Here is a 21080-nt window from a genome sequence, read left to right as displayed (position 1 = left end):
AGGCAGATGCTTTACCCTCTGAGTCACCAAGGAAGCCCAAACAGCATATTAAAAAGCATAGACATTACTTTACCAACAAAGGTCCATCTTATCAAAGCTCTGTTTTTTCCAGTAGTCGTGTATGGATGTGAGAGGTGGATCATAAAGAAAGCTGAGTGCCGAAAAACAGATGCTTTTGAACTGTGGTGTTGGAGAAAACTCTTGAGAGTCCCTTGGACAGCAAGAATATCAAACCAGTCAATCCTAAAAGAAATCAACCCTGAATATTCATTGGAAGGGCCGATGCTGAAGCTAAAGCTCCAATGGCCACCTGATGCAAAGAACTAAGTTATTGGAAAAGACCCTGATGCTGGGAAAGATTGAGGGCAGGAGGAGAAGAGGACAACAGAGGATGAGATGGTTGGATGGCATCACTGTCTCAGTGGACATGAGTTTGAGCAAACTCTGGGAGTAGATGATGGACAGGGAAGCCTGGTGTGCTGTGGTTCATGGAGTTGCAAAGAGTCAGACATGACTGAGTAACTGAACTGAACTGAACTGATACTAGTATACTCATTTCACATACTTAGAGGGCTCACATGCCTTCCTGTTACTATCATTTGTTGTCTTCTAAATTCTTACCACTTTTTAGATAAGATCATTACCTCTTAATGGACGGGAAAATACTCAAAAGTATATTAGCTGCTCAAAATCACACTTATTAAGTCCAAGAAACAACACTTGAAATCAGATCTTCTAACAGTACTAAGATAGTGAGAAAAAACATCAAAATTGACAAAAGTTAAAGCTGTGAATGGATACATGGATGAAAAAGTTGGATCAAGATCATAAAAGTATGATTATGGCCTCAATTCAAGGAAGCTGGAACAGAAAATGAGACTGTGAAATTTCCAAAAACTGAATCCACTATTTCATTCAGACCCCACAGGGTGACAGACAGCTACTTAGCAGCTAATACAGCAAATATTTGCTGAACTTGATCCACGAAAGACTCTGCTTGGGGTGACAAGTGAAACAAAGATCTCTAAAGTGAAATCTTTAGATCACCAACCCCACACCTTTTCATGCTGGCTCTTATATGTTTCTGGAGGAAAATGACTAGGCAGGCAACAGCTATAATGAGAAGACAGTGATAAGTAAAAATATTAAAGCCTATGAATAAAAAGCACTTGGTGATAAAATTATAAGTAAATCATTGATCAATCCCTAAGTCAAATAAATGTCAAAATCAAATAAATGTTGTGGAAATCACTGGTCTAAGGACCTGTTAGAAATTTTAGAGTAGTTCTCAAGGTCTCCTGCAGTCTCTTAGAAAAAGGAATGGCAGCTGGCAAAGAATCAGTCTTAGAGACTGAACCCTCAGGGGAATTCTGAGTATAAATGAAGTCCTCCTAGTTCATATACCCATGACAAGTTATTCTCTCCTAACCCTTCTTGTGTGATATTATGGTGAAAAATTCTGTATTTCTCATAATCCCAAGAGAGGAATATACCTCATGGTCATCATCCATGAAAATAAATACTAGCTGGAATCTTTAAAGAGTGCATGAATCATGGTGCCATACAGTATACTGACTCACATGAGAAGTTTGACGTAAAAATGTGGGGTTCAAGGAGAAAGATACTTCATGGAATTGTAATGAGCCTTCATGAAGATGGTTTTAGAGCCAGATTTTAAAGGTTGGGTAAGATTTGACCCTGCAAAATTGAGAAGAGATGAAGAATAAAAGTCACTCTTATTGACAAGAACATATGAGAATCCAGAAGCTCAATGGTCAAAAAATGAAGGATCTGAAGATCAAATCATCTGTTTTGGTTGGTACATGGCAGAAAGGTAGGCGAATCGTGGGGAATCAGACAGTAAACATTACTTGGGCCAGAGCATGGAGAGATTCCAGGTAATAGCTAAACAAAGTGACTTGGCCCTTATTCAGTAGAAAATAAAAAGCCATTGAAGGTACTAAGTAAGGAAGCAATATAATCAACACTATGTTTTAGGAAGAAGACACCAGCAGGAAAGTGTAAGGTAAGTTGGAAGGGGGCGAAAGAGAAAGGGAAAGGGAAATGAGTAGCCTACTGCAATAGTGTTTAATCACCACTTAACCTATGACTCCTGGGTTCCTAAAAAACATTCCCTATGGGACCGAGGAGAGAAAATGTTCTATTGAGCTCACTGACTGCTGACCACAGTTCTTATTTCACTGAACAGTGTTTCCTTAATACTCAATTCACTAGAGACAAGCCTAGAATTCAAATTCCTTGTTTTCATATACTTTTTGTTTTGTTTTGTTTTGGTGGATTTATTACCCAAAGTACCCACCAAAATCCATTTAAAAACTTTTATTTCATGTTTTTGAAAAATTATTTCCTATTTTTTGATTAATTAGGATTAATTTCTTTTATATCAGAATGTGTGCTTAGTTGCTCAGTCATGTCCGACTCTTTGCGACCCCATGGACTGTAGCCCACCAGGCTCCTCTGTCCATGGGAATTCTCCAGGCAAGAATACTGGAGTGGGTTGCCATGCCCTTCTCCAGGAGATCTTCCCAACCCAGGGATTGAACCCAGGTCTCCCACATCGCAGGCAGATTTTTTACCATCTGAGCTACCAGACCAAGTATTTGCCCTTTATTTCTTTATGAAATGAAAGTACTTATTTATTTAATCCTGGACATGACCAGTCAAATGATTTAACACTTTTTATTATCTTCTGGCACTTGGTGGAGGGTTGAGAGATAGCTGGATTATGGAAAGAAATGAAATTTTGGTCATTATTGATTTTGGATATAAATAAAGACCGTGAAATCCAAACTGTAAGAACAATTTGAGTTCAAGCAATTGGACAGTTTTTATGCTATATGCAATCTTCACACAGTCTGCTCTGTCATTTGCACAGAGAATAACCCGAATTCCATCTTCTCTTTCCCCAAACAAGGGCTGATGTCCAGTTGACATTCATTGGCAAGACATACTGATTCTGAAGTACTGAAATATTTCTATAAGGGTTAGTATAGCCACTATCCAGAGCCTTCTGAGTGTCTTCTCACTCCAACCAACCCAGCTGTTTCTGCCTGCCCCAAAGGACTCTTCAAGAACTCTCTACAATCTAAAAGCAAAGAAGTGAAATTGGAACAGTAGGATCTCCAGACAAACCTGCCTGGGTCCTACAGACAATGTCTTGTGCTCTGTGTCCCTGCTGTTCAACTGGTGAAATATTTCAAATTATATCTATCTAAAAGCAACTTTCTTTTCCCAGGGAATTATATTCCTTGCATCTAATTACAATCAAAGTAAACAAATTTTTTTTTAAACTGCTTACTTTATCTGGAATCTGGGTGTGATCTGTCTCTGCCTCTCACTAGGTGGATTATTATCTCAGGCTTTTTCATGTGATAAGAGATAGGCTGCTGGTATTTCCTCAGGACGCTTCCCTAGCATCTGCTATCCAAAAAGAAGAAAATTCTACCTCCCAGTTTCTGTATGAAAAGATTGCAGAGAAGGATTCTGATTGGTGCTGATTAAGTCACGTGCCAACTCTTGGACCAATCACCGTGGCCAGAGGCATGAGATTTTAAACAGTTGTCTTTGCCTGAAAGTTATATATGATGCTCTCCCCATAAGGCTGAAAAGTCTGCTATTTCCTTTTGAGTTTAATGTGTAGCATATTACTATAATGCATTAATATGTATTTCTGGATTATGTACTCCTTTCTCAATTACTTATTTTTCCTTCAACAACACATCAGCTGATGATGCAAAGTATTGCTATCCATTGGCAGATTACAGCATTTCTGGAAAGGGTGGGATCACTAGGGATAATGTTGTTCGCTGGACTCTCTCTGATTTTAATTCTTTGTTTTAATATTATTATGTTTTTTTTTTCACATCCCCAGAATTCATCTGTCCTGAAAAAAAATATGTCTTTTTCTCCTTCTCCACTTACACAGATTCATAGTAATGATTATTTTCCTCTGTCTCAATTGTCCTGAGGTCGCAGTGAGTTTTCAGATTTCAGCAGTTTTCATAGGACTTTCAAACATCTGCAATTCATTCTGAATCCCTTCTCCCATCTCCCACAGTTTCAGTACCTCACAGAATTCTTGAACATAGTAAGAGACTTACTAAATATCTATTTATTAGCTTTGACTCTCTTCTTGTTTTCAGGGAACAGTTAAATCTTAGCATTTTCTTTATAAAACATGAAGTGAGGGAAAAAATAGAATACTGAAATAGAAACCATTACCAATGCAGCACAAGCATCATTTGGAGGAAAACTGTTTTTGCATAAAATTGAAACTGACTATACTGTGCAATTTCTTTTATAAGAAGATTCGAGGAAGAAGCAGGAACATCAGGGAGTAGTAATAAGCCCCCATTTTGGATGTTAATCATCCTCCCTTTCATTCAGCACTTGCAATTTAATTAAGGAATGTACACTGTTCAAATAATGAGACTTTCATTCAGTCTGTATCATTGCAATTTAAATGGATTCTCTAACAACTGCCCTTAAGACCATAAGATTATTTTAGGAGCCCTGTGAGGTTTTTTGGGTTTGGTTTTTTTTTTTTTTTCCTAGTTTATCTAATGGAGGTAATATACAGCTGTGGATGAATGTGACTGGATTGGCAAGCAGAGAGAAAATGTAGCGGGTAAAAACAAATGTCACTTGATCATGTGTTCATTCAACAGGCTAAGCACAGCACACTGTAGAAGTAGGAGTTCCAGACTGTCATAGCAGAACCCAGTGAAGAAATAGCCTTGAATCTGTGATGTGGCTGAAAGGCATTGTGGGGCTTACCCGCTCCAAGCTCTTCATTTCACAGATAAGGGCAGTGAAATTAAGTGACTTGCTCACATGATTGCAGAGCTAGAATGAGAATCCTGTTCTCCTAAATCAGTTCATTCATTTCTGTAGAAAATCATTTTTATATTTTAAATGTTTTTTCTGTTCAGTAAATTGTGAGAAAACCCAAATAACTTGTAAACTGACTGTTTCACTCCAGAATAACAGGTGACTCAGCAGTGAAGAATAAATCTGCCAGTGCAGGAGACGTGGGTTAAACCCCTGGGTCAGAAAGATACCCTGGAGAAATAAATGGCAACCCACTCCAGTATTCTTGCCCGGGAAATCCCATGGACAGAGAAGCCTGGTGGGCTACTACTGTCCAAGGGGTAGCAAGAATCAGACACGACTTAGGGACTAAACCACCACCGTACCTAGATTATTAAGGAATTTAACCGTTGTATGAAATAATAAACCTGACACTATATTATATTTGGGGTAGGGAAAGAGTTGGGTCTGAAGGATGATAAGGTAGCATTCCCACAGCAGATGCAGATGGCACTTCCACTCTACGTTATCCTCAGGGATAACCCCTCCCAGTGCCTCCTCCTGGGTCTGCCCCACGCCTGTCACCTCCTGCCCTCCTATCCGACACCCCCAGACCACTAAGGCCCCATTCTTTTCATGCTTCATTCAGTCTTCCCTGACCTTCACCCGGACACAGAGGGCTTGAAAATAAAATATTAAATTGTTAACAATCACTGGTGAACCTAAATTTTTTAAAAAGCTCCCCTGGGTTTAGAAACGCACGTAGAAGATGTGCCTCCCCAGATGTCCTCTGTACACAGTGCTCATTCCTCTAATCAAGGCTGCCTTTCCCCAGGATGTATTCTAACCCATCCAGTTCAGTCACTCAGTCGTGTCCAACTCTTGCGACCCCATGGACTGCAGCACACCAGGCCTCCCTGTCCATCACCAACTCCCGGAGTTTATTCAAACTCATGTCCATGGAGTTCTCTGTGTGCATTTGTGGTCAGTTGTGTCCTAGTTGTCCTTAATGATGACAGCTAGCTTTAGCACTGTTTTACAGCTGTTGATTTCCCTGTTGATTCTTAAAGACAATTGCTTCTTATTTTTTCTTCACTGTGCCTTAAATGGTATCAGGCTTTAAGCCAACAAAGAAATATTTCTTTATAACTTACTATATGTTGGGATTGGTTCTCTGGGGCATAATAGTGAGCCTCTTTCCTTGGAAGCTTCAGCTCAAAGTCAAGGCCGACAGGAAATGGGGAGGGAGTGGGATTAGGAAGAGGGAACACACAAAAGAAACTTTGTAAATGCTACATTAATGAATAAAGGAGAAAACAGTGTCTTTCTCCTTGTGAAACTCACATTCTCCTAGGAGAAACAGACAAGTAAACCAGAGGGAATGGGTGTTTCCATTTGAACAAATAAATACCCTAGTGGGTCAAGGGGTGGTGAGAAGTCAGACAATAGCCAACTATCCCAAGTGTGTGATACTTAGCAAGGCTGAGCCAGATGGACAAGGTGGGTTGGAGGAAAGAGTTTGTATACAGTTAAAGACTTAAGAAACCAGTCTTTAAGACATCTGCAAATTGAATGACGTGGTGGATGAACTGGATGCACTGGGGTCGTGATGGGAAAGGAGAATCCAGATCTTAGGGGAATTGGTATCCCAGGCCAAGGAGTTTAGACATTACCATTTAGATGAATGTTCATCAATTCGTGTGTCACCTGTTAGTGGGTCATGAATTGTCAGTGGGTTGCATCATTTAATATGTATTTTAAATGAATATATTAGAATAGAAAATGTCAGGGCATTTCATGTAAAAAGAGTAAGTTTGGAGATAGATCAATTGTTTCAGTTTTATCTCTCTACATTATTATATATGTGTATGTGCACAGGATTTTCTTCTTTCCTTTTTTCTCTCTCAGCTGCACCTGCAGCTTGTGGGACCTCAGTTCCCCAACCAGGGGCTGAACCCAGGTCATGGCAGTGAAAGTGTGGAGTCCTAACCACTAGACCACCAGGGACTCTAGAGCATTTTCTTACAGCACATCCATCCTTACCAAACAGGTTTGAAGGCCACTGCTGCCATAGTGGGGAAACCACTGAAGAGTTTAAAGCTGGGACAAGATTAGCTTTTGCATTTGGAAAAATGCCATGGTTTCAGTAAGAATGGATTAAAGGGTCAAGGCTATTTAGGGCTTGGCTTGAAGAAATCAGATAAAAGACAATAAAATCATGTTTCTCAGATGGAGAAAAGGCTGTAGACTTGAGAGCTGCCTGATAGAGTGATTTGCTGACTCATTCCCCCTTTTCACCTGCATTGCTACTCTTCTTTTTTGGCCCTTATTATTTCTTTTCTAATCAACGACTCCTGACTCATCCAGATACTTGGGTCCTGCTGCTGCTGCTAAGTCACATGAGTCGTGTCCGACTCTGTGCGACCCCATAGACAGCAGCCCACCAGGCTCTCCCGTCCCTGGGATTTTCCAGGCAAGAACACTGGAGTGGGTTGCCATTTCCTTCTCCAACTTGTGTTCTAGACTGGCTCAAATCATCCTTTGTACTGCACTGAAAGATACACTGGACCATGCCACTCTCCTGCTTTAAGTACTTCAGTGACCACTCATCACCTCACGACCCAACCTTTCTATTAAGCTTCAGTTCCTGCCTCTCCTTTTGGCCTTATTTTCAATACATCCTGTGCAGATTCTTATCTCTGTGTCTTTGGCTTCTGTCATCCTCTCTGCTGAAAGTGTCCTTCTTATTTCAATTCACCTGGCTTCCTTTAACTCAGCCTTTAAGACTCAGTTTAACCATCACTTCCTCCAGGAAGCCTTCCTTGTTTTCTCCCAATGGGAGAAATGGGCCAAATATCTCCCCCCCCCCTTTTTTTTTTTCTGTCATGGCACTTTATATAAAATTCTCTCAGGGCTTGGAACCATAATTATAATAGTTAATATAGTAATCATGTGTTCACCCAGTGCCAAGTACTGAGTTTACTTGCATTATCTCATTTAGTCCTCACAAAACCCTGATGAGATTGGTATTACTATTATCTTCATTTTACAGATGTAGAAACTGGGCTTTGAGAAGGCTCAACCAGTTGCCTAAGCAGTGATGCTAGGCTTTGCAGCCAGGAAGTGTGGTTCTAGAGCTCATGTTTTTAACTATTTGCTACATTAACACATCTTATGATGTGATAAGCCACAGGCTCCTGGGGCAGTACCCTCTGAAATGCAAGCAACCGCACTCAAAGGTCACTCAAGCAATTATATTTCTTTGTGTCTCCACCACCCAGCATAATGCCAGGCGGAGGAGTTGAACTTTTGTTAAACCATTAAATGCTACAGAGTTTGCCAACCAGGTTAACTACTGAGAAGGATCCATTGTATTTGGGAATGAAGTTTGTTGGCATCTCAGTAAAAACTTGTTTTAATGGAATAAGACTCTTTGTCACATTCTTCCCTTTAGTCCCAGAAAATATAAAGTGATCTATAACGCTTGTTTAATGGATAATTGCAATGGGTTGAGGAGTAAGTGAAAGGTAAAGAGATGGAGATGGTGTTTTCATGCAGCTTAGCTAAGAAGGAAAGGGGCTGCAGTGGTGGTGAAAGGGTTTTTAGAACCAGGAGGTTGGTGGGTGAAAAGGTGGTCTTTATGTGTTTCGTTAGTTTGATGGCTTTTTAGAGATATTGCAAGAACAATATGCTAGGAGACAGTAGCCAAGAGAGAAGTAAAAAATCCTGGAACAGGGGACTATCAGAGGAGCCAAAGCATGTGTGGGTGGGTTAGCTGTGGCCAGGCTAGCCAGGTTCTTTCCGGGGGATCAGCCCAGCCTTGCCATTTTTGCTGAGTCTTATTTTTTCAATTCAAAAAGCACATGGCACATACTGTTCTTTACAGATATTACCTGAAATAATTCTCTTCTACTTCCTCTTTTCTTTTTGTCTTTATTCTTTTAATCTTCTCAATCCAAGAAAGACTAACTCAAAACTAAAATCTCAGTCCCAGAATTTAAAGGACTGAAAAAAACTTCACCCCCATTTCCAAAGAATGACTTAGGTCAGTGAATTCTGAGCTGTTTCTATTTCTATTTAAAGCTTGGTGGGTGGGATGGGATGGGGTGGGGTCCTCAACAGGGAGGAGGAGGAAGGAGATTTACAGAGCTGAAGTGTAAGGACTGTGTTTGGTGTTGAATCCTCACAACCTCATGCTGGTAGAAAGGGCAGCTGGCAGCTGTAGCAGGAGACGGATCTGAGGGTGTTGGTAACAGTGTAGAACAGAATGGAGAGATGTGGGCGTTCTCATTGCTGCCTCTCCCCCCTCGTCCTCCCCACCACACCACCCCTAGCCTAGGCCTGGGGAAACACAGGAGGAGACCCTGAGAACCTAAAACAGGATGCAGTTACCTTGGTCAGTGCTGAGAAGAAAGGACCGGGAAGTCCCAAGGGTGATGGCATGAAAGGATGGGGAATTCCAGAAGCCACTCTGTCTTCTCATGGAGTCTGCTCTGCGAAGCTGTTGCCTTGTAAGGGAAATAGTTATGCAGAGCATATGTGATTGAGGACGGTAGCAAAGTAGTGTTAAGATGTATAAAGGAATAAATGTAGTTACGGCCCAAAAATAATCAAACAATTCCTGTTTCTATTGCCTACTATTTGTAAATCCTAAGGCTGGCCTCTGTGGAATCAAAAAGAAGCCTGAGATGTTGTCCTCCCCCTTATGCTCCAGTGAGACAGATGACACAGGATAACAACCAGTGAGCATCAAAGTCCCATTTTTTTTTTAATTAAAAAGTTATTTATTTATTAGGATGTGCTGGATCTTCTTCATTACCGCCTGGGCTTTTCTCTAGTTCCAGCGAGTAGAGGTTATTCTCTAGTTGTGATGCACAAGCTTCTCATTACCGTGGCTTCTCTTGGTGTGGAGCACAGGCTCTAGAGTGCTCGGGCTTCAGCAGTTGTGGCCCCAGGCTCAAGAGTTGTGACACACAGGCTTAGCTGTTCCGAGACACACGGGATCTTCTCAGACCTGGGATCGAACCTACGTCTTCCTCACTGGCAAGCAGATTCGTTACCACTGAGTCACCAGGGAAGCACCAGAATACCATAGTTTTATATAAGAAATAAACACTATAGATGTTCAAAGAAATGAAAGCTAGATGATGACCACAGACAGCTGAAGTGAAGAAATCAGATTAATATCACTGACCCTGTCTCACAGCCCTGTTATATTTTAGGACTCATGCTGTGAAGCAGCCCCAGGCACCAAAGTGAGAGGAATTTACCTTCCAGGATCCTTCTCCTGAATTACATTAATGTCATAACCAGCCTGTTGGCAGGCACCCCTCTGGAAAAGGAATCGGTGCGGAGATCTCTTTTCATGATCAGTTGAATTATTCAAATAATTTTACTGGAAAATTTGCTTGAATATATCTGAATTGAAGGTTATGGTGGCATCATACAAACAGTCCGTTTTCTGTAATAAAAAACACCCCTCCGGAAATTGCCAAAATCTGTGTCCAACATCAAAGTTCTCTTAGATTTAAAGGAAAAAACAAAAGGAATGATGCTGCCTTGTGAATTCATAGATAAGTACCTGAACGCTCTATAATGGTTCTGCATCAGTTGACATCATTATCGGCTAAACATGGTAAATTAAGAAAAATATCTGTTTACTACTTTGTAATGGGAAAAAAGCACTAGTGGAAAATCCATCAAAGCTGGCCAATCTCTTTAATCCCATCTGGTGATTTTCTAGTCAGGGATTACTGCTTGTACAGATTTTTTTTTTTTTTTTCAAATAAATTAACAAAACCAGGACAGACTGATTTAGCTAAGAAATTGGCTTAATATTTTGCATACACACTGTTCAGCAAGAGTAGCTGGGAGGTTAAAAGGCTTTACTCTTTGACCCTGCTGTCTGGAGAGGTAATTGCTGCTTTAAAAAATCTCGTGCAGTTTGGAGAACAGGCTTCCAGAAACCCCAAGCGAGGGAGTTCCCGATTCGTCCAGGGTCAGAAGGATGTCTCACCCTCAGTGTGTGTTTGTTTACAAGGCTAGCCACAAACGGGTGTGTGACTGAATAAAACCAGGACCAGGTGGCCTAGAAGCCGGGACGGCAGCCTGTATCCGGGCATTGATTTTCCTCACACACGCAGCTGCTCCAGTTTTCCGAGAGCCATTGTGACAGGTCTCTGAGGGGCTCCCCAAGCCACTCGCTGTCAGCGACTCCCTCCAGCAGTGCAATTCATCGCCTGAAGGAACACAATAGGCCGCTTGTAGCTGGAAGTCCCTCGGGGCCCGGGGAGAGGTTCTGCACTCAGCAGTTTTGGAGGGCACCTTGCCTGCGTCCACGGCCGGAGGGAGGGCCCGTGTCCTCACCCCCGGTCCAGCCGTTCTCTCAGGCTCAAGCACACATCGCCAACCGCGTCATGGATCAGGCCAAGAAGACCGCTGGGGAAGCCCCAGAGCAATGAAATGTGTAAAGGAATAGTGTGGAGGGACAGGCGGAAGCCAGGATGAGGGCTTAGCCAGAGGAGATAAACCATTTCTAGACAAAGCAGGCGATTGCTGTCAGTCACCGTCCTGTTACAAAATGTATCACTTTGTCTATTTTTATAACACCTTTTCGCCTAACGGCTCTGGAGAAAGGCAATAGTTATAAACGTTCCTCTCCACATTCTCTGTGGAAAGAGAGGGAGGGTCCTAGTCCCGTGTCTGTGAGACTCCAGGGGGTTAATTTGTTTTAGGTCATTTGGAATCCGAGACCTTTCTAATGAAATGTCACCCGCTCACTCCCTGGCCCCAGGGCGAGGTGTTAAGTCTCAAAACACTCCCTCTGAGAAGACTTGAGGAAATCATATATTCAGTTAGTTTACTTGAAATGGAGAAGGAAATGACAACCCACTCCAGTAATCTTGCCTGGAGAATCCCATGGATGGAGGAGCTTGGTGGGCTACAGTCCACAGTCGCAAGGAGTCGGACATGACTGAGCAACTTCACTTCACTTTCACTTTACTTGAAATATAATAGATTCTAATAACCAAAGCCCCAGGAATATGACGCATGCATCGCAAGTAGATCCTGGCAAGTCACTGGGCTTTTTCCCTGGAAGACTTCAGCAGAATATGGTTATTGGTTTCAAGTTTCCAACTCATTCAGCTTTACAGCTTGAATCTTTCCCCAGAAATCCCATAAAGTTGAAATTGAGTCCTCCCATCCCCTATGAGCCTGATCATTCTTCTCTGCTTTACTTCCCCCCTTATTATTTATTTAAATAATTTATTCCCTTAATAAATAAATTTATTCTTTTAGTCATAAGTCGAGCTCCATGAGGGTAAGTTTTGGGGGATCTGACTTGTAAATTTTCAATGACTAGATTATGCCTGACTCATAGCTGGTCTCCAACAGTGAGTGAGAAACCCTTGAGTGGAAGTTACTGGATTCTTTTTAAGTTAGAAGATACCAAATCATTTTATTTCTACTTCATAGCATTTTGTCCAAACATACTCTAGTTGAAAGAATAATTTCAAGGGTCAAGCAGTGATCCTTGAAGGTGTAGGGTATATTTGACTAGGGCTTTATTTGGGCACCGTTGTTTGCTTGGGGGTTTTATTTGTTTATTTGTTCATTTTTAAAATTTAAGTTTAAGAACCCTTAGCAAGCATGCGCTCCTAGTTTGCCACAATCTCCAACACTCCCTATTTTTATACCCTAGTCTTAAGACTTTACAGGTTTCCTGTTCTTGCCAGCCTCTGAAGGCACTGAGTTTGCTGGCTTATATCCTAGTAGAAGCTAGTAGAAACTGACTTGCTTAAGCTAAGATGTGTCATTTTTCCCACCTAATAATTTATATTGTGACTTTGGACAAATTGCTAACATCTTTGGGTCTCTTTCAACTCTCAAATTATCAACCCTGAATATTTGTTGAACTGATGCTGAAGCTGAAGTTCTAATACTTTGGCTGCCTGATGCAAAGAGTCAGCTTATTGGAAAAGGCCCTAATGCTGGGAAAGATTCTAGGCAAGAGAAGAAGAGGGCGACAGAGGATCACATGATTGGATGGCATCACTGACTCAATGGACATGAGTTTGAGCAAACTCTGGGAAATGGTAAAAGACAGGGAAGTGTGGAACGCTGCAGGGGTCGCAAAGAATGAGACTTGATTGAGCAACTGAAAAACAACAACGAATGGGTTGTTTGACAGCCTATGCTCAGTCATCTAAACCATTTTGGAAATTCTTAGCTGCTATCAAACAAAATGACAGTCCTTTATGTGACTCTCAATCCCTATGATTTCTAACATACAGAAGTTCACAGATCATTTGTATTCTCTGAAGTGAGATGTCTCTAAATTCTTGTCCCTTTATAAACCACCCTCCTTTTTTTTTCTGTAACTTAATGAAAAGTTAGATTCCGTCACATGGAAATTCTTCCACTATACATCGAGCAACTGTAAGACCATATTGCATAAGGCTTAGTCTAGATATCATGGTCCATAAACATGAAACTTATATTTCAATACACCTAGATTCTTAGTAAGGTCATACAAATTTATATGACGATAAATCTGTTTAAAATTCTATTCATAGTAACCCCTAAGTTAAATCTACTTGGCAAAAGAGACATTGAAAGTCAGCCAGAATAGACTGATATTAAAACACAGGGTTGGCAACTAATCAGGAACCCTTACCAAACTTCAAGCTCAAATCTCTCTGAAGAATAAAAAATAGTTTCCATCTCTAATGAAATTTAGTACTTTTTAGATTGATCAAAAACACATTTGGTACTATCATCAGAAAGAAAGTTTCTACTGTAGTCTTTAACTTTGAGAGTTTCATTTGGACTTTCATTAGTGAATCAAACAAACACTTTGAATGCACCTACTAACATGCTTATGGGGCCCCAGAGTGCAAGAAATACTGATGGAAATCTTCCCAATGTTAACATTAGGATAGTAAATGTAAAAAGATTATTTTAAATGGCATTTAAAAGACTATCTATACATAAAACAATTAAAAGATACATATGTAACCAAAGAAAGAAATACGGTGACTTTATTTGCTTGAGATTCTTATATACTTTAAAAGAAATTATTCTTTAAAAAAAAGTTAAAGAACAGGACCCTGTAAAAAGAAGGAGAACTAAGGCATCCATGATCCTAACAGGAAACATATCAGTTTCTATTTTGCCTGTTACTTTCTTGCTTTGTCTATAGCTTTGGCTATAGATAGTACATGTATTTTTACATTTGCAATTATAGTGATTGAACAATTCTGTATTTGGCTTTTTTCGTATAACTGCGTTCTAAACATTTTTCATGTTGCCCCAGGGTCTTTACAATATTTATTTTTAGTGATGGCATAATAGTCCATCAAATTGCTTAAACATTCTTATGCTATTACAATTTTAGTTTATTCTCAGTATTTTTTTAAAAAAATTAAAAAATCTAGTTGTCAGCATTACTGACTAAAATTGAGTACTATGATTTTATTTTTTTCATCCTTTTAGTATACACTATTTTCACCAATTGTTTAACTATAAAAGAATCCTCTGGAGTTTCAAAGAACATGAAAAAGACATATTAAATCAGGATAAATTTCAAGCACTTGATGACAAGTCATAAAGTACTCCAGTACTTGTTAAAACTGCATGCTTGTAAAGCAGTAAACTCTGGATTCAAGATGCTGGGTCCTGCCTTTGCTTAACACCAGTATTGTGTGTTGGAGAAACTTGCTTCATTTTTCTGTGCCTCTGTCTTCTCATCTGCAAAATGGGATTAGTAATAATACCTGTCATGTAAGACTATTCTGAGGATTAAACAAAACTTTGCCTGTTAAATACAAGAACAGTGTCTTTCGTATTTAAGAGAGAGAAGTCGCTCAGTCGTGTCCGACTCTTTGTGGCCCCATGGACTGTAGCCCACCAGGCTCCTCCATCCATGGATTTCTCCAGGCAAGAATACTAGAGTGGGTTGCCATTTCCTTCTCCAAGGGATCTTCCCGACCCAGGGATCGAACGTGGGTCTCCTGCATTGTAGGCAGACGCTTTACCGTCTGAGCCACCAGGGAAGTCCTTTCGTATTTAAAGTGCTATATAAATGTTATCCTTTAAAAATTTTTTTTAAATTTTGACTGCACTGGGTCTTTGTTGCAGTGCACAGGTGTTCTCTAGTTGTGTGTGGCCTTAGTTACCCCTTGGGATGCAGGACCTTATTTCATCAACCAGGGATTGAATCCTCATCCCCTTCACTGGGAAGGAGATTCTTAACCATTGGACCATCAGGGAAATCCCATAAATTTTATCCTTTTGATGTTAGAATAGCTTTACTTTTTTTTTTCTCTCTCTACAAGAATTCTACATGAAAGTAAGGCAAGTGGTGAGTTTTAAAACTTTAAGAAAAAAAAAGTGAGATAATTTCCTAGCCAGGAGCAACTTTGTTTATAATCGGGTTTTTACAGTAGTGAAATATGTATTAATTCATTTAGCAGCAGTTAGATCCTAAGCTCTGGCATTAGTGTTTTCTCTGGTTGGTTACAATACCTAGCAATTCACCTTAGACATTTGTGACTGTCATTCTGTCAACATAAACATACTAGTAAGAGTCAACGTAAAATTGGCACCTACTCAACACTGTGTGCCAGGCAAAACACTTGGACATTTTCAAATATTTTAACATCTGGCTCAACAACCTCAGAGGAAATATTATTCCCCGAATCTTACAGATGGGGAGACAGTCTCAGTAAGTTGAAATGATCAGCCAAAAACCACACACTCTGGGTAAGTGAGTAGCCAGCACTGATGGATTCGGATTAAGATCTAATAGAGAAGTGGAGAGACTCCTTTCAAGAGTGTCCATCCCACCAAATTTCCCACCATTGCCCCATTAGACATCAAAGTAGGTAAAACACATTTTTTCTTTCCTTTGCACATTGTAGGTACGAAGATGGATCAAGAGCCCAATGGTCAGTGTGGACAAGCACCAGAGTCCCAGTCTGAAGTACACAGGCCCCTCGGTGGTGCACATACCACCAGGGGAACCAGACTTTGAGCCTTCCTTGTGTCAGACGTGCCTGGGAGACCATGCTTTCCAAAGAGGGGTTCTCTCTCAAGAGAAGGAGTCATGCTCGTGGGAAACTCAATCCGGGTGTGAAGTAAGTTTGCTGTGGATCCATTCTCCTGAAAGGATTCTAGGTCTTTGTGTGTTTTTTTGTATCTGTTCCAGAGTATGCTTTGAAATTTATTATTTTTTTAATGCACATTTGTAAAGCTTCTGAGGAGAATGTAGAATTGTGGCCTGTGTTAGCTCATTGTACTAGCTATTTTTTCAAAAGACTTTACTTTTTAGAGCAATTTTCTGTTCACAGCAATACCAAGAGGAAGGTATAAAGATTTCCCAAACCTTCCCTAACCCCAGACATACAGTCTCTCCCACTAGCTGCTTCCCCACCAGAGTGGAATATTTGTTACAACTGATGAACCTACACGGACACATCATCACCGGAAGTTCATAGCTTACACAAGGGTTCACTCTTGATGTTGCACATTGTATGGGTTTGAACAAATGTATAATGACGTGTATCCATCATTACAGTATCATACAGAATAGTTTCACTGCCCTTAAAACCCTCTGTTCTCCACTTAAGTATCCCTCTCTTCTCCCAATTCCTGGTCAACCATGGATATTTTTGCTCTCTCCATTGTTTTGTCTTTCCCAGGTACCATCCATTGGAATCATCCAATAGGTAGTCTTCATTTTTTATGCTATTCCAAGATTGATACAGCAATGTTTTGGTCAACTAGAAGTTGCTCCTAAGTTGTTTGATCACACAGAGATCAATTCTTATATGATGCAGGAGATATAACAGTCATCTAAAGTTTGTAACCACCACTGAAATATTTTTTGCTCAACATGATTTGACCCATAACAGAGAACTTTATCAATAAGTTTTCATATATACTTATATTTTAATTTTTCTATACCACTCCATGAGGTTTTTTTCAGGGGTGGGGGTGGGGGTGGTATAATAATCTCTCTTATTCAAGAAAGCCAAATAACTGATTTATTTCGTAGTTCTAAGATTTCAAAGATTTAATATTGTATTTTTAACTTAAAACTCAATTAGTCTTATCTATTTTGAGTTTTTAAACCATCAGATTATATATTTATATTATTACTAACTTACTGACATAAAAACCTAACAGTAAGAAAACAGGACATGTTAATACAAAGTACAATTAATTGCAGATAATCTTCTACTATATTATTTCAAGTTAGTGCATCATAAAATGATAAATGTTAATAACTCCTCCTTCCTTTTTTTTTAAAGTCAGAAATTTGCAGAGATAAATAAATCAATTTAGCTGCTAAAAAATAAAGATAAAAAGGCTTGAATCTGAATTCCTTTTAACCCTGAGAAAGACAATATCTTTGAAACTGTTACCTCATGAAAAAGTAAGACCCTTCTTTTTAGGGTTATTGGAAATATCAGATGAGATATATGTATAATATTTCACATTCTATGAAGTGCCATGCAAATAGAAATCATTATTGTTTATGTTTGCTGATGTACATGTTAGCTAAGCCTGTAAATCTGTAACACTGAATTAGACTTCCATGCGTAGGTTCGAAGTTTGCTGATCTACTAACATTTATCACAAGGCATTTATTGTTTCCCCTCATAAAGGAAATGGCAACCCACTCTAGTATTCTTGCATAAGAAATCCTATGGACAGAGGAGCCTGGTGGGCTATAGTCCATGGGGTGGCAAAAGAATTGGACAGGACTTACCAACTAAAATAGCAACAACAACAAATTTGTTTTTTAGTTAGTCACTGGTTCAACTCCATGTTAATCATAAAAGGCAATAAATAGATTTTAAATGCAAGGATTGGCAAACTTTTTCTGTAAAGATTCAGAGAGCAAATATTTTAGGCTTTGTAAGCCATACAGTCTCTGTCACTCTGCTTTCGCTCTGCCCTTGTAGGAAAAGCAGCTATAGATAACACACAAATGAATGGGCCTGACTGTGTTCGAATAAAACTTTTATTTACAAAAACATGTGGCTGGTCCACCAGTCATACTTTGCAGACTCTTGGACTCTTAGTGTCTAAAAAGAGTCTGCCAACTCCTTAGAGTCTAAAGAACTATTCATGACTCAGAGGCAGAGAGAGAGCTCTGCAAATCCTACACAGAGCCCAAATGGCTAGTCCTAAATGTTTACTGGAGGGCCTACTAAAATGCCCAGCTGTTGGGAGTAGAGCTAAGTTAATGAATAAATGAAATTCTACTCAAGAAGAAACAATAAACAAAGAACTGAAAGGAATTTTTATTTTGCTTCATCCAGGATTATAGGTGACTCAGTCTCCAATCTGCAATAGATTACCTGGGTTTGACTCAGGCTTCCCTGGAGGCTCAGTGATAAAGAATCTGCCTGCCAATGCAGGAGACAACAGTGGGTTCAATCCCGGAGAAGATCACCTGGAGAAAGAAATAGCAACTTACTCCAGTATTCTTGCCTGGGAAATCCCATGGGACAAAGGAGTCTGAGGGGCTGTATTATCCATGGGGATCACAGAAAGAGTCAAACATAACTTAGAGACTAAAGAACAACAACCTGGTTCTGACTAGGTAGGTTTTTTTCTTAAGGTCATCACAAATCAAAGAGACACTTGTATTTTGACAGTCTAGAAATGAATCCAGGTACTTCCCTGGCATTCTAGTGGCTAAGACCACGCTTCCACTCCCAGGTCCATGGGTTCAATCCCTCGTCGGGGAAATAAGATTCTACAAAAAAATTAAAAAGGTAAAGCTATACTTTGTGTTCTTTAGGAATTAAACCATGAAATAGTTCTTTGAGAAGTCACCTCTGTCCTTTTAGGAAGTGGAGATGTGTGCTGAGGAGACGGAGAGGCTGTTAGACACAGAGGCCTGGTAGTGAATATCTCCAGTTGTCCCCAACAACTCCTGATGTGGATTATTTTAAGCAAGTCATCAATTCATCCTTCTTGCTCAATGTCCCCTCCTATGAAAACTAAGATTATTCATGCTTGCCATCAAGATTCTTCCTAGGAGTTTTTTGGTACTTTGCCGATGAGATGGGGTTTAAAAAGTCTTCTGTAAACATAAACTATATTTACATATAGTGCTCTGGAGTCAAGCAACCCACATTCTGCTATAGCTCTGCCCCAAGGTCAATATATGAACTTGAACATGTCACAAAAGTTCTTAAACACTGTATGATTGGCCTAACCTAATTAACTCTAAAGCCCTTTTTAGTCTGAAATCTTGTGGTTGGAATTTGATGACCTATAAGTGAGAAAAAAACAATGTTTGATGTATAAAGATAAAGCATAGAAAATGAGGTGAGATTTCAAATAAATAAAGCTAACAAAGCACAAGTCTTTTATGAATAATTGTGAGGGTTTTTTTTTTTTCTGACTTTAAAAATAGTACAGTCTAAATGTTACCTTTAATGGCCAAAATATCAGTAAAATATATACTGCTGTTAGTTTGTGCCAGGTCTTGCCAACTGTCTAGTTAGTAGCCTTTAAATGTGTCTTTTCCATGGAAGAAACTGGGATATATGTACTGCCAGTAAATCACTCAGAAAAACAATATCGTGATGTTATTAGCAGTGCTGTCTAAAAATGGACTGTTTATTAAACAGACCTTTCTGGGAATGAGATGGAAAAAGGACCTTAAACATAGAGCTGTGTATGCTGTTACTGAATATGCATGCCAGGGGAACTAAAGTTGAAGTCATCTTTTAGTTCTTAAAGAGATGGAAACCATACTAGGTTTTCAACGGGTGCATGCTGACTAAGCCTAGTCATAAATTCTATTCTGCACCTTCTCTCTCACAGCACCTCCAATATCCAGATCATCCTAGCTGGAAAACAAGAAACGAGTGTTTTGGTTTAGTTTTTCTTTTAAATTTATTTTTATTTATTTATTTCTTTGACTATGATGTATCTTAAGTTGTGGCATGTGGGATCTTCAATCTTCACTGCAGCATGTGGGATCTAGTTCCCCAACCAATGATTGAACCTGGACTCCCTGCATTGTGAGCTTAGAGTCCTAGCCACTGGGCAACCAGGAAGTCCCAAAAAAGGAGTGTTTGGGAGTGGCAGAGGGGAAGGAAATCTGGTGTGAGGGAAAGCATAGGATTGGATCAAGATGGCAGCCTGAACATTTAATGTCATCTCTTCTTCCCTTAAACGACAGAAAACATGCGCGCGTGCGCACACACACACACACACACACACGCACACACACATTTTAAATTATAATAGTGCTAGAAAACAAGGTATGCCATTCTATGGATAAGAATCTCTGAAAAACAGAAGGCAGGTAGGATTGATGAGAAAGAGGCTGATGAGAAACTACAGTCCAGAAGGATCACATCAAAGACATACCTAACCGATTGGAGTGCTGTAAGCTTCTGTATTCAAAAGAATACAGTATGTTGAAAAAAGATGGTGATCCGCACAAGACATAATAAAAGGAAAGCAGGGTTTCCCTCACAGCTCTGTCAGTAAAGAATCTGCCTGCAACGCAGGAGAGCTGGGTTCAGTTCCTGAGTCGGGAAGATCCCCTAGAGAAGGAAATGGCAATCCACTCCAGTATTCTTGCCTGGAGAATCCCATAGTCAGAGAAGCCTGGCAGGCTACAGTCCATGGGGTCACAAGAGTCAGACACAACTTAGCGACTATACCACCACTACAGTGTTAACAATATTAATATCAGAAAAAAGTACAATGTAAGGCAAAAAAATTTTGAAAGGAACAAAGAGGAATATTTCACACTGATGGAAGATACCTATTAAGAAAAGAAAACATTCACCAACCTTTATGCACTTAGTAACATAACATGGAAATATTTAAAGCTACATATAACAGAAAAATTCATGTCATAGAAGAATATTTTTGTCATACTTCTCCCAGGAATTGCCAGTTCAAGAAGACTGATAATATGTGAGGATAGAGGACTTTAACACAACAATTAACCATATCTGATTTATGCTGAGATTAGTACCCAGTAAAGAATATACTTTATTTTAAGCACTTATGAAACAGTTACAAAAACTGACCAAGAATCAGATCACCAAGCGTATCTCATCAAATTCCAAAAAGCAGAAATCACACAGGCCCTACTGGCTAATTACAATTTGATAAAATTAGAAACTGAAAACAATATGAGAGCTGCACTGCCATTCTCAGCCAACCACCCACCTGGAATTCACAAACATTCTTCCTATAACTCT

The 21080-nt window shown here is 39.7% G+C and overlaps 1 protein-coding gene across 1 annotated transcript in view; it reads left to right on the top strand.

The window, feature by feature from the left end:
• Positions 1 to 21080, top strand: part of SGK1 (serum/glucocorticoid regulated kinase 1) — a 112915-nt gene that overhangs the window by 28922 nt on the left and 62913 nt on the right. The window contains exon 2 of the mRNA XM_005684782.3: positions 15753 to 15968. Coding sequence (XP_005684839.1) covers positions 15753 to 15968 — 216 coding nt within the window. The remainder of the gene's footprint in view (positions 1 to 15752; positions 15969 to 21080) is intronic.

This window comes from Capra hircus, chromosome 9 (genome assembly GCF_001704415.2).
Source record: "Capra hircus breed San Clemente chromosome 9, ASM170441v1, whole genome shotgun sequence".
Taxonomy (NCBI): domain Eukaryota; kingdom Metazoa; phylum Chordata; class Mammalia; order Artiodactyla; family Bovidae; genus Capra; species Capra hircus.
This window is presented reverse-complemented; position numbering and strand designations above follow the sequence as displayed.